The sequence below is a fragment of the Epinephelus lanceolatus genome, chromosome 23, assembly GCF_041903045.1.
Source record: "Epinephelus lanceolatus isolate andai-2023 chromosome 23, ASM4190304v1, whole genome shotgun sequence".
NCBI classification, from domain to species: domain Eukaryota; kingdom Metazoa; phylum Chordata; class Actinopteri; order Perciformes; family Serranidae; genus Epinephelus; species Epinephelus lanceolatus.
Window position 1 is genome coordinate 13,854,900 of NC_135756.1, and position 15,006 is coordinate 13,869,905.

General features: G+C 39.7%; 1 protein-coding gene across 1 annotated transcript; it reads left to right on the forward strand.

The window, feature by feature from the left end:
* The first annotated feature begins 6,411 nt into the window (after positions 1-6,411).
* pax4 (paired box 4) lies at positions 6,412-14,142 on the forward strand. Its single transcript, XM_078165490.1, has 11 exons — positions 6,412-6,416; positions 8,671-8,717; positions 8,920-9,050; positions 9,215-9,430; positions 9,519-9,603; positions 11,162-11,302; positions 11,381-11,463; positions 11,539-11,608; positions 11,697-11,764; positions 13,469-13,574; positions 13,701-14,142. Exons 1-11 carry the CDS (start codon positions 6,412-6,414, stop codon positions 14,024-14,026), a joined length of 1,278 nt encoding a protein of 425 aa, XP_078021616.1. The 3' UTR covers positions 14,027-14,142.
* Positions 14,143-15,006: the final 864 nt, after the last annotated feature.

A 15,006-nucleotide genomic window follows, 5' to 3' on the forward strand; every position in this document is an offset into this window, starting at 1 on the left:
GTCAAAATCTTTCCGGGTCTGGGAGCGGAATGAACAGGAGCGAATGGAGCCCCTTCGCGACCGCACAAGAGAATTGAACCGAAGACTTCCGGGTCAGGAGGTGCGACACGTCAGCATAGTGTTAACCCAAGTAATGCTGCCTTCAGGGCGGCTCGGAAATTTTCTGATTTGGATCTGAGCCTCGCACAAACTACCCTGCAGATGACAAATGAAGTATAAATATTTCTGAGAGTTGCCAGAAAGAAAAATATCATTTGGGTTTTGAGAGCACATCAGCTGTGTTAAAAATCCATGTTAAAATGGTGTACTTTGAATTAAATGTCATTTGTTTTATATATGTATGTATGTATATATATATATATATATATATATATATATATATATATATATATATATATATATATATATATATCTTGTTAAGGTTTGTAAGTATAGTCAGTGCAAGCAGGGCGATCGCACTGGGGCCCCTGGGGTGAGGGGGCCCCCCAACAATATGTTAGGCAGATAATAGGCCTTATGAGTAATTTAAATTTTATTCTATTGATGTATATATGGTAGTTGAATTTCACACTTACAGCCTCAGCACAGTCATTATATATATTTTATTTTTGATATTTTTATATCTTAAGTACTAGTGTTAAACACTGTAGCATAATGCACATTATATTTTTTTTTTTATTTTAATGTATTTTAATATCTATTTTATTTTATCTTATTGCTTTATATTTAAATATTACTTCTTATAATTCTCCATTCTTTACAACAAAGCATTTCTGATTCTAGTCATCTTTTTTTTTGTGCAGCAGCAGTAGAAAGCTAAGGCTCTTGTCTCTCCCATCATCACGTCATACCTCATGCTACCCTTCCTTACGTGTGGCGTAAACGTATTACACCATAATTACACCAGAGTTTTGGCGGGAATTTTCCAGTAATGGCCGTGAGAGATCTTGTTTGCATAATCCAAAAAAAAAAAAAAAAAACATGACAGCTAGAATATTCATTTTTATTAGTCTTTCATGTCATCACGTTGTAGGCTCCTAATGACATCATTGCGCTACATTATGTTTGCACTGCAAATCAGGCGATGGCATTTAGAGGAATGGATGACGAGTCAATTCAATTCAGTCCAATTCAATAGAACTTTCTTCAGGATTTCAAAAACTAAATAATGCACATAATTCAAATAACATATGGCGCTCTAAGAAATATTTTGCATATGTTTCTACATTTAAAAATCTTTTGGATCAATATGTTGAATATGAATATGTTTTTATTTTGTAAAATCTGAAAATAGAACCTGGCAGATTTTTTACGACACAATTATTATGGTTTACTGACTTACATAATCGTGTAGCCTAGGTTGTGCAGATTTTAGGGATATGAAGCATATAGATACTCCAAAAAACATGACATCACAATAAGCAAAAATACCAATGTAGGCACTGCATGGCAGAGCGTTTCTGTTGCAGAGTTCAGAGGGTTTAATATTGTGCCATTTGCTATATTTGCCACTGAAAAGGCAAACCCACCTACATCAAGGTTTTCTTTTGTAAAAGAGTCAATAGCAATCAATAAAAAATATGTTTCAGCATATATTCTACACAAACTATATATAAACAATTAAAGAAGTGATTCATCATAATAACGTGCACTGGAGCCTGTTGTCACTACCTTAACCGATAACAAGTAGGCAGCTGCACTGACTCATTCTCACTCTTTGTTTGTTTTGTCTTTAATAAATTATAATAATAATTTTACTCTAATCTCCTGCATATCTTCTTCTCCTCATTTTGGCTCTGCAGCTTTTTTCCACAGGATTTCAAGACTTAAATGCCACAAACCGACTAAGATGTTATAACAGTTGCGTGATTCTATTCATTATTATTTCTGACTTAATCTAAGAGGATCACTGAATGACTAGGAAAAAAATAGGGAATATTAAATTGAATTATCTTCTATAGAACAGGACAGCTCATTATTCTATGGACCCTTTTTCATCATGATAAACATTTGGACTTGTCAAAGCAGGAAATAATACCATTCATGATGGCTGCATTCCATTTAGGTGAGCCAGTTCTAGGGCTTGTGCATGCTCACTCATAAGCCATAACTCTAATGAACATGAAACAAGACTAAACATGATGATGGCAAATATAAGTAATGGATAGTGTCACCATCAGTATTGTGATGATATCACCTCACCAAGGATCATCTTATTTTGTCTTGTTCTGCTGCTGTTCAGTCGCACTGAACTCGCAGATGTGATTGTGACTAACTGTGTGAGTGGGAAGCAGGGCATTGCTGGGAAATAACACCAATGCTCAGGGGACCTACTCTAAATATTTGGAGGCTAAATATCTTGAAATGTTTTTACAGCTAAATGCTCAGACATTAATTCCCAAAAGGAGTAACTGGTACTGATGACTATGAACTGTGTGTGACGGAGAGAGACAGGCAGACAGAGCACTCCTTGGCGCAAATTCCAACATCTCCTATTGCTGTTTAGCTGTGTCAAGATTTGGAGATTGTGAAGGCCACAGCACATGAGGCACCTCATTTTCATATTCATGCAACCACTCACCGATTTGTTTTGCCCTGTAGGGACTACTTTAATTGTCACCTGTCTGTAGATCTGTTGCTGTTGTCACAAGGCATCTCTGCATATGGGCTGAACTCTAGGACCAGTTGGGTAAACAGCACCAGGAAATATTGAAGTTTAACTTAGAGTAAGTCTTTAAAGTATATTGTAAGTTTCATATGCTATAGGTGTATATTATTGTATTTAAGTATATGTATATAATCAATTGCAACAGCATTGTATCGTTACCAAAAAAACTCTTCCTTCCCCACTTTACTTCCTTTATCAATGCGTTTATACCACAAATACCACCCTGTGTCCTCGAATGCAACACATTCTCACTCCGACCTCGTCACATATCAGTGTTTGGTCGTGGACCTTCCAAGTCCAGATACAACATGAAAGGTACCCTGGGTGCGTTGGTTGTTGATGTTCTGGGACACCGTGTCAAGTTCTGCCTGTTACATGCATTGTCTTCTTTCAAAATACACTTCTGTTGTCACAGGAAAGTTACTGTTTACACACAGTCTCTTTCAAAATAAATGCACTACATCGGTACAACAACACAAATTGACGATTTTTATCCTCCAACAACTAACACACATGGTTGGGTTTAGGAAAAAAGAACAGGGTTTGGCTTTGTAATCTCTAAAAGCACCACTCTCCCCAGTGAAAGTCAGTGTTTGTTGGACCCATCCACCACCCCTTGCGCCCACCCTACTTGGACTTTCGCCATCTTAAATTTCGTTCTTGTCCTGCCCGATTCCCCCTGACACTGCCAAGCACCATTAAACTATAACGGCGACCGGCCACGTATCATGCCGACATTAAAGGATGTTTTTTTGGTCAGTGTCTGATGCCATAAGTCACTGCCCAATCGCCGGATTTCGCTGACTTCAGAGTGAGATCAGGGTGGTCATATAAGGACATCACATTTTGGGTTTACTTGACCTGATACTTCATTCTACTTAACTCAGACCTGTTTCCCTCGTTCATGGACACTTTTATGCCATCTAGTGGTAGTGAGAGCACAATACACTGATCCATGTAAAAACAAGATGGCAGCCATCTCTGCCAAGTCAGTCTGCGGCCGATCCTGACACAAAAGTGGACAAGATTCAAAACCTGATCACATGTTATGGTTGAAACTTGTTTATTTATGATTAAAAATGTCTGTAGTTTGATATGGCAACAAATTTGACCAACTTTAGCAACAGCAACAAGACGCTGTTAATCAGGAAATACTCGTTTGAGGACATTGGGACTTAATTATCACTAACGATGTTGATTTTTTTATACTTACTGGGTCCTATCCAGCCAACATTTGTATGTGGAACCCATGTGGGTAGTAAATGGACTGAAAAAAAGGGCCCTATAAGGGATTGTCCATTGGTTCCATAGTGTACCCATTCCAGTTGCCCATACAGTTGGGTTTAATCAAGTAAGCCCCACATGCGTTATGCTAGGGCTACAAGGGTACAAAGTAGGTATGGACCCAAAATGGGCATCTTACCTGGGGGCCCCCTTGGGTAAACTCACCCATGTGGGCAATTGGCACGGGGCCAATGTAGAACCTGAGGACACTCCCAAAGAAGGCCCATTTTTCTGTCTAATTACGACCCATATGGGCCCCAAATACAAATATTCACTGGGTACAAATCGTGAGGAAAAATTAAAAATGCTTACTAGACAAAAGTTCAGGTCTCAGGGGGATATGCAATGAGTTGTAAGTGGTGTGTTAATGTGTTGATGTGGCCCTAGGGGTGAAACATCACATACCAAACATAGCTGAGTTTGCTTAACATAATAATTTGTGATTATGCTTTATGCTTGGATGTTAACTCCAATCAGTCAGTAATGGCAAAGTGGATCTTTACCAAATTGTCAACACTTAAAAATGATCGCTTGACATTTTGAGGTTTTTATACAACCTCTGTATTTATCATGTTAAGCTCGGGCTGTTCAGGCCAGAGCATCTTTCATTTTTACTACTCAGTTTCCAGCTGACTAATTTGTACGAGTCAGTTTTATTTCCACAAATATAAAAAAAACATAATTTGTATTAGTGTTTCAGCAGCTACTCACTCATTTCAGCAGGTAGGAAAGAAGCTGGCTTGATACCTGTGGGGGGAAAATGAGAGTGATTTACATAATAAACTGTGAATACACAATCAGACTGAAGAAAATATTAACACATTTTTTTAATGGTACAACTTCAAAATGTTCTCACATTGAAAATGAACATACTTACCCTGGCACTGACCTTTTGATTTGGCTTCCTGTAAAAATACCTAAACAATCTTCACATTATTCCCAACTGACTGTGTCCCGGTCCCATTTGTAATAGCAACCTGGAATAAGCTTGTAACATGCACCCAAAAAACGCCAATTCACGTTGTTGTCCTGACAAAGGGCGTTTATTTTGAAAGAGACTGTATGTAAACATTAAATTTTCTGTGAAAACAGAAGTGTATTTTGAAAGAAGACAATACATGTAACAGGCAGAACTTGACATGGTGTCCCAGAACATCAACAACCAACACACCCAGGGTACCTTGCACATCGTATCTGGACGTGGAAAGTCCATGACCAAACGTCAATATATGACGAGGTCGGAGTGAGAATGTGTTGTCCACAAATTTAAGGTATTGAAAATCTCTTTTTGTATCTTTAAAAAGGAAGCAGAATCCTACATCAGGACTGGGAAAACCCTAAATTTGACCTCCAAGTTTAAGATTCTCTTATAGCGTACATTTATTTTTTGGTATAATTTTATTGCATATCTTTTATTTATCTGTATCACAATTTGTTTGTAACCTCTGAAAGTGTCTGTCTGTCTCTTTGTTGCTCCTTATTCTCTGATCTTCTGTTATGTTCTTTCATACTATTGTCTCTTTGCTCACAAGGAAATGTGAAATAAAGAATATTAAAAAAACAAAAAAAACAAACATTAGATTTGCTCACCTTGGTCCATGCAGAGTAAATCTGTAGTTGTTTCTGCAACAGACAAGAAGCTACAAGCTTCTCTCGGTTACTGAATTCCAAATTCCGCTCGCTATTGATATAAAAATTTCTATGTGGGCCCAATGTGGTTAGCAAATGGGCTGAAAAATGGGCCCTATATGGGATTATCCATGGGTTCCATAATGGCCCCATGGCTGGGTTTTCCCAAGTGGGCCCCACGTGAGTTATGCTTGGCTACATGGGTACCAAGTGGGTATGGGCCCAAAATGGGGATCTTATCTAGGGTAAAACCACCCATGTGGGCAACTGCCATGGGGCCATTATGGAACCCTTGGACAGTCTGATATAGGGCCCATTTTTCATCTCATTTACAACCCACATGGTGCTCACATGCAAATGCTGGCTGGGCTGTAAGAACTTATAGTTAATTCAAATCCCATACACTTATGATTTTTTTTGTTATAGCACGCTGCGCAAAGTTTGATCATATCTACAAATCTTTGGTGACGATTTGGCCATTGATGTACTTGAACCTGTTGCATGTCTAAGTTGCAGTGTACAGCAAATACTGTCCTCAAATGAGTGATGCAAAAGTTCTCTTAAATCACGTGTCAAAAGTGGACTGAGATGAGATTCAACATGAAAAGATGTTTAAGACAATGTTAGAATAAAAGGAACGTATTAAAACGATTTCCTCATTTTAAAAATGCATTTAATTTTATCAAGACAACGGTGGAAGATTTTGGGAATGTAGTAAACGCCGGTGCTTTAACCTGGGCTGCGTTAAATGTGTCATTAACACGTCAGTAATTCAATTTTGAGTCTTTAAATCCTTTGAAATAAAACAGGTGCAAATACTGTCATCAATCATGAGGTCAGAGCCGTGCTTGTTTCAACTGTAAAGCATTAAAGACTCAATTAAAACTGAATTACATGTTAAGATAGACGATTTGGGTGCGTTATCCTGCTGCTCCAATCGGCACATGTGGCCACGAACATAAACTCGAGGGAGCAACCCTGTAAATTATTATTTTAAAAAAGACAAAAACGAGCGTCTGCCTCCAGAGAATGGGAAAACCTTCACTGGAGTGAAAATGAAAATCACAAAGACGCACAAATCTAATGAGAAGGTGGAGAAAACATGCTGGGAAAGTGATCAGGGAGGCGGCTGCGTTGCGCACACGGAACCTCAGTGCGCTTTTGGAGAGCTTTTGGTAACCTTTTTACGCGGACAAATTACCCACGTTTCTCAACGCTTCACGGCGCAGTCAAACACCGTTATATATGTTTGATGCACAGGACAAACACCTGGTATGTGTTGGTAAGATGTCAATTTATTTTGTGCCGCGATCCAGCCGCTTAAACTCCCGCTCCCTCCTTTGGCGAGCCCTGTTTAGAATTTACGCACCGCGGATATGTGGTACTGTCTTAACAACACGATCTAAGCGCTTTAATCAACCTCGTTTGGCACGCACTGTACGTGCAATAAAGCACTATAAATCAATGGCCACATCAGCTCCCCGGTAATAAATAAAAAGGCTCGCCTTATTTGTCCTTTGTCTCGGTTGGCAAGGAGATGATGGTGTCCAAAAATGGCTGTCCTCTATCTAACCTGTCTGATTGTACACAGAGAGTATTATTGTCCCCTAACCCAGGGTTAATGTATAATTTGGGCCATATGGCATTTTAAAATCTGAGCCTTTATTTCGGTGGCACTTCGATCTGTGTGGACCCAACTAATGATATTCAATTAGTCATTAAACAGGCCCAAAGACGAGCCTTGTGTGAGGTTTCACATAGGCTAATATTTGCTCGTCAAATATTTCCCTTTGAAACGTTTACAACGCATTTTTATCTGCTGGCTGCCCAAGGAACATCTGTGAGGGTTATTTTAGCCTCCCTCTTCTGGACAAACGAGGTCCCCCAATTGGCCCTCTCCTCGCGCCCATATACGAGTCTATTTGTTCACGTTTTGAAAGAAAATGTAATAAAGAGAGACCGGGTGATGGATTTATGATTTATCAAAAGCACTTTACCATATGGCAGTCGTCATTGAGCGCAGATTTCCAAATGTTTGCTTTATGAAAGGGGACCAGAGATCCCTTTTAATCTGAGCCACTTCACCTGGGAAAGGATGCTCGAGTCACGTGACCACCAGTCCCCCCTAAAGGATGGGAAACATGCCAGTGTTGGGCATTTAGCTTCTTTGAAATGGAATGGAATTTGTGCCTTTATTAAAGTGCAAAAAATACAGTTAAAAGCCTGGATTTTGTTGCAGTGAAAATTTGGTTTGTCACATTGAGACTGTGAGCAGCCACTGCGCAAAACTGGAATATTTCTGTGTTAATTCACTGGTTACAGCAATACGCAGACATTTAGAATTAAAAACACTATTTATAAGGATCCAAAAGCTGAAATATTTATTTTTATGGCGCCAAGCAAGTCTGGTACATCTAAGAAATGTGGTGAAATCTACTCAGTTCATTGTCCTGGTGCAGAAAAAGCACCAAAACAAGATCATGACATTATTTCTTGGCGCATTTTTATCTTATTTGACTTTGTTTACCAAGCACATGCAACAAAGAGAGCACACCATTTAACTTGAGTTTTATCAGGCTGTTTGTATTTTATACTATTACTAAGTATTTTATGTGCATATTAAGGAAATCAAACTCAAACTTGGATTCACTTAAGTTAAATAAGAATTAGTGGAGGGCTCTTTGGAGGAATCCATCTCAACCATTACTTAAAATGACTCAACCCTTTGTTATAAAGAATATTGCTTAAAATCGAAGTGTTGAATTGATTTTAAATAAATGGGAAAACAAGCAGAAGGAAATCTGAATATTGCTATATGTAAAAATGTAAAAGTCTCTCAACCTGAAGCTGATTCGAAGTCTCCAATGCGCACATTCACCTCCAGGCATTATTGACATTTCAGGTAACAGGCCACCACGTCATGTTGAGGTCTGCAGGCCTATAAATGCCTGCTGAAGGGCGTCATTCCCCTCATTGTCATCCACCACAGACACGCGGAGTTACTTGGACAATTTGATTTTTCGACTTTTTATACCATAGGTGTTTTTGTTTTCTGTCTGGGAACATTACGCATTTTGTTTTTCATCCAGCCTGCAGCCAGCGGAGATGTGTGGAACAAACGACGTGCCAAATAAAGGTTGTTTTTTATTTACAAATTTATTACACTCCACTTATAGGCTGGCATTAGATTTTAAGACACCTAATTAAACCTCCCGCTGAGTCTTTGCAGCGCAGTAAACACAGGCCAGATGTGAACTGTTGTGCCATGACTATTTTTTCAGAGTGATTACTTGAATGTTGTCCTGAAGACAGATTTCAATAGGCTGTGTTATGATAAGGTGGTGGAAGCGTCAACCAGCTCGGAGGGATGTTTCTCAACGGCAGACCTCTCCCTGAATCCAAGAGGAGGAAGATGATTGAGCTGGCCTCAGAGGGAGTCCGTCCGAGCCAGATCTCCAGGATACTTCGGGTACGCAAAACTCTTTTGCACAAATAATGACATTTAGGCTTTAAATAAAGGAGACAGGTTGGTTTGTTGTGTTGATATTCTCACGCACAGCTCCGTATGACTGAATGAAAACATCACTTTATGTGTGTTAAAGTGAAGAAAGCGGAATCTACTGCGTATTTCAGGTGTCCAACGGGTGCGTCAGTAAGATCCTGAGCCGCTACCGCCGCACTGGACTCCTGGAGCCCAAGACCATAGGAGGGAGCCGACCCCGGCTTCTCACGCCCGGTGTCATCTCCACAATCATCCAGTGCAAAAGGGAGAATCCAACCATTTTTGCTTGGGAGATTCGGAAAAGGCTCACAGCAGCGCGGATATGTAAACTCTCCAAAGTTCCCAGCGTAAGTGAGATTGATTTTTTTTTTGTCATGAAATTGAGAATGTTCAAGTATTTGACGTGATGCATTTTGCATAATGTGTTTCTGCAAGGTGTCGTCTATAAATCGCATTTTAAGAAAGATCCACTTGGACCACGGGCCCATGTGCATGGAGATCAGTGCGCACACAGAGCAGAGTAAGTCACCTGTGAAGGTCACTGGACTACTGAGAACAGCAAAATATATATTCTGTTTCTGACCAGCATAAAAACATAGTTGGATTTTCAAGAAGCTGATCTGATGTGTTCATATATCCATGGATTACTGGAAGAGCCTATGCGGCAGAGGCCCAGGGGCCCAAGGTGTCAGGGTCCCTCTGGCCTTCATCTGCAAAATGTCACTTAAATTAACATGTACTGACTAGCAAGAGACTCAGAATAACCACAAAGAGACACAAAAAGACAACAAAGACATGCAAAGGAACTGCAAAGAGACACTTAAGTAACTATAAAAAGGGGCAAAACAATCATAAAGGGACACAAAAGGAACAAGAAAGACACAAAATGACCTCAAATAGAACAAAACAACTACAAAGTGACACAAAACAGCCACAACAGAAACAAAATTACTACAGAGACACAAAATTACCTCAAGGAGACACATAAGGACTACAAGAAGACAGAGAAGGGTCAAAAAAGGTCAAAATTACTTCAGAGAGATACAAAATTACCCTAAAGACAGATAAAATGACTTCAAAAAGACCCAAAACAAACACAAGGGGACACACAATTATTAAGAAGAGACATAAAATGACCTCAAAGAGACACAAAAGAACTACAAAAAGAAACTAAATTACCCCAGAGAGAAACAAATTACTGCAAAGAGACACAAAAGGACTACAAAAGACTCTAAAGTACCAAAAAGACACAAAATTACTCAAAAGAGAAACAAAATTACACCAAAGAGACACAAAATCACCACAAAGAGACGCAAAATGACCATGAGGAGACACAAAGGTACTTCAAAGAGACACATAATGTCTACAAAAAGAGAAAAGTACCAAAAATAGACAAAATTACCCCAAAGACACATTAAACGTCAAAAAGAAACCCAAAACAAACACAAGGAGACACACAATTACTGAGAAGAGACACAAAATGACCTCAAAGAGACACAAAACGACTACAAAGTGACACAAAACAGCCACAACAGAAACAAAATTACTACAGAGACACAAAATTACCTCAAGGAGACACAAAAGGACTACAACAAGACAGAGAAGGGTCAAAAAAGGTCAAAATTACTTCAGAGAGATACAAAATTACCCCAAAGACAGATAAAATGACTTCAAAGAGACCCAAAACAACCACAAAGAGACACACTATTATTAAGAAGAGACACAAAATGACCTCAAAGAGACACAAAAGGACGACAAAAAGAAACTAAATTACCCCAGAAAGAAACAAATTACTTCAAAGGGACACAGAATTACCTCAGAGAGACACAAAAGGATGACAAAAGACAAAAAAGTACCAAAAAAAGACGCAAAATGACTTTAAAGAGACACAGAATGATGAAAAAGCGACAAAATTACCATTGAAAGACACAAAATGACCACAAAGAGACACAAAACACCAGAGAGATGCAACTATAAAGTCTGACTATAAAGTCTAGGAGATGTGGTGGGGGCCTTTTGCAAATCTGTGCCCAGGGAGACATTGTCTTACAATCCGCCCATGTGTGTATCATGCACAGATTTTGCTTCTCTGATCCAAGAGGAAGTGAATGAGAGACACATGTTGGAGACAGTATGCAGTGAAGACCAGAAACCTAAAGGTGCCCAGCAGAGAAACCGCACCACCTTCACAATGGAGCAGACCGCAGCACTCGAGCAAGGTGACTGAAAAGTCCACAGTTACACAGTTTATCCACTCAGAAGTACATTTAAATGAATGTTTGTATCTCCTCAATCAGAATTCTCCCACAGCCAGTATGCAGACATGTACACGAGAGAGAAGCTGTCAGCTGAGATCAAACTCCCCGAGGACACCATCAAGGTAGGCTCATAATTCCTAACCATTAGAAATGCTCAAACAGAATCCCACATTTAATCTGCTGATTGTCTCCCAAAGGTCTGGTTTTCAAACAGACGGGCGAAGTGGAGGAGGGAAGCCAAATACAGCAGTGACACACAGAGTAAGTGTGAGTGTGTGTTCATGGCAAAGGCCTGGAAATATCATGCATCATCTGACATTATTGACGATAATTATGTTTTCCATAACTTCTGCAGACCTTAGCAAGCAAAGAGATTTTGTCCCTGTGAATCCATCACCAACACACAGCTTCACATCTCAGCAGGTACAGTGTGAGAGTGAGACCCTGTGTCCTCATATAAGGATATCATATTCTGAGTTTACATGACCTCATACTTCATTCTACTTAACTCAGACCTGTTGCCCTCGTTCGTGGACACTTCTTGTGCCATCTAGTGGCAGTAAGAGCACAATACACTGATTCATGTAAACACAAGATGGCAGCCATCTCTGCCAAGTCAGTCTGCAGCCGATCCCGACACAAAACCTGATCACATTTTATGGTTGGAACTTGTTTATTTATGTTTGATAATGTTTGTCGTTAGATATGGCAACAAATTTGACCAATTTTAGCAACAGTAACAAACTCAGACAATGATAATTCAGAAGTACTCGTTTGAGGACATTGGGACTTTATTACAGGTGACAATGCTGAGTTTTTTATACTGAAGGGGTCCGACCCAGCCAACATTTGTATGTGGAGCCCATGTTGGTAGTAAATGGGCCCTGTAAGGGATTGTCCATTGGTTCTATAATGGCCCCAAGCCAGTTGCCCACATGGTTGGGTTTAATCAAGTAAGCCCCACGTAAGTTATGCTAGGGCTACAAGAGTACCAAGTGGGTATGGGCCCGAAATGGGATTAGTATCTGGGCCGGCTTGGGTAAACCCACCCATGTGGGTAATTGACATAGGGCCAATGTGGCCAGTCCCATATAAGGCCCATTTTTCTGTCCATTTCCGACCCATATGGGCCCCACATACAAATGTTGGCTGGGTACTGATCCTTAATAGCTCGTCTGAGGACACTGGGACATAATTATAGTCTTGTTTGCTGATGTTAGGACTTTATAATTGTCAGACTGTCCCTAGTTTGGAGTATGAAGCGAAGAAAATTCATCTAGAGTTACAAAACCAATTTGTAATTTTGTTTTTGCACAACAATGTTTGGACATTGAAATAAAGTTTTATACTTGTTTTACACACTGTGACTATTAAAACCAAACCCATCGTCCTCATATGAGGACATTATTTTTTCCAAAACTACTTCCTGTTTAAAGACGATGCTTAGTTTTTCTACATTTTTTTTAAGTCCTACTGATCCCAAACAGCTAGAGAAAATTTAAAAAAGCATACCACACAGAAGCTCAGGGTCTCAGGAGGATATACGAAAGCAGAATTTTCTAACAAAATGTTGGAAGAGTTCTGGTTGTTCCAGAAGAGGTGAGAGATTTCGGTATTGTGTCTTCTTCTGTCCTTACTCATTAGACATGGATGATGAAAAGTGTGATGTCACTATTTTCACGCACCAATCGGGATTTAGCAACATATGAATCTGTTAGAAAATTAACTGGCAATTATTTTTATAATTGTTTAAGTCATTTACTTTTGTACTTTTGCTTTTAAATTAGATACATTTTCCTGACTTTAATGGCATACTTGTACTCAAGTAACATTTCCAATGCAGGGCTCTTACTGGTAACAGAGAATTTTTACAGTGTGGCATAATTTTACTGAAGTATAACTGGTCGTAATAGATAAAACCTAAAGTTACCAAGCTTATTTAGTCAAGAATATTCAATGTTCTGGAGCAATGCTTCCAAATTGTTAAACGTTAATCGGCTTTAAATGTAATTTTGTTTTAGTAATATGACTTCTATGATTAAAATCCTCTGAAATCGGCCTTCAAAATGGCTTTTGGCTCCTCTTACTGTACAGTCACATGTGGAATATGTTTGTGTTGATCTGAAGGCAACAGGAGCGTCAAGAGTCTACTGTGAAAACTCCGAGGCCTCCTCTACATACAACACAGTTGCCAGGAAGTTGCAAAATGGCTACTTCCTCCCAACAGAAACAGGTGAAAATCTCTTTTTTTGGACTGCCTGAGACCATAGTAATAACATGTATGAATTTTGAAAATGGGCATAGGACCATAGAATCGTTAGACTTTTGATGAACTATCCTCCGTCTATCTGATGCACAGGTACGAGAAATTCCGAACATGTGACGTCCATCTCAGTCCCAACCTCATTCCTCCATCAGTCTACTAACATGATGGCCCAGGCCGTGACAGACAAGACTCCACTGGATCCCCACAGAGACAGATTCACTTTCCCACTGGTCCACTGTCATGCAGACACAAGGACACCCCTCCCTTTAGCAGCGGAGACAATAAGAGCGGACAACCCTGTGACTCAGAGCTGGAACCAGCAGGGGATTTCTTTCTCTTGGAGCCAGTTTCAAACAGATGAGAGGTTTCTGTTTGTGCAACAGAAGTGGGACGTGAATTCACATCGATACCTGGACTAAATGTGGGGCCACGTTTCTAACATCAGTGAATGTGTTTGTAGAATTTGAGTGCAGCTCAATTTCTAGACCGGAGGGACACATTTTAGCCAGCAGAGGGCGACAGAGGACTGGAGTTACAGCTCCTCCTTTTTTAAATGTACTGCAGATTCACTCATCACTTTCCATTAACTCTGTGTTCTTGAATTTCCATTAATAAGGTGTAACATAGACTTTATTATCACTGAATTCAAAGCTCTTGTTGTAATCTTATCAGACAATGCTCATGGATCCTAAATGAATCCTTTAAACTTGCTTGTAAAGAAGTTAATGCAACGTATGAAACACAAAGTGCTGAATAAAGTTGGACAGAAAAGATGGTAATATTTTATGAATATGATAATCGGTTTTATTCACGTACAGTTCCAGGAAATAAGATCTTATATGCCAAAATGTGATTAAGCTCGCGAAGACAGGTTCCTGCTTGAAAGGGTGTGGATTTTATAGGGTACATTTAGTGCTAATGGAGAATATGAAAACACAAATTATGTCTGAATGCTCTGCAGCGCTGTGACATTCAGTAAATCATAGCTCCATGGATCATTTAAGGTTACCACTGGATAATATGGATGTTATCTCTTTTATAGGCTTGGGCTTGCTGTTTGTTTCACTGCAGAAAGGAGGTTAAGGCGCTCCTCCAAGAGTTCCTTCCAGGGAGGGCCGGTGGGAAAATCTATAAACGTATAGCTTCAAAAAGACTAAACATGACCTGATATCTGTTCTGCTCGGTATCAGCTTTTATGACTGCGACAGGGCAGAGGCATCGAGTTCCTTTATATCCCTTTACTGCATCGGAGAGACGGTAAGACTCGGAGTTTCTCGATAACTGGTCACCCGGGGAATGGTTGGGATCAGAAGGCAAACAGCTTGGTCAGCAGCATGGAAGTGGCCTACTGGCAAAATGACTTGTCGGAATCTAACGCTAGGATGCCAGATAGGTAAAC

Excerpts from the sequence above, each read along its gene's own strand:
- pax4 (XM_078165490.1), top strand. Across the intron at positions 8,718-8,919 it reads AAACGACGTGCCAAATAAAG|GTGGTGGAAGCGTCAACCAG; the intron begins GTTGTTTTTTAT and ends TGTTATGATAAG. Across the intron at positions 9,051-9,214 it reads AGATCTCCAGGATACTTCGG|GTGTCCAACGGGTGCGTCAG; the intron begins GTACGCAAAACT and ends TGCGTATTTCAG.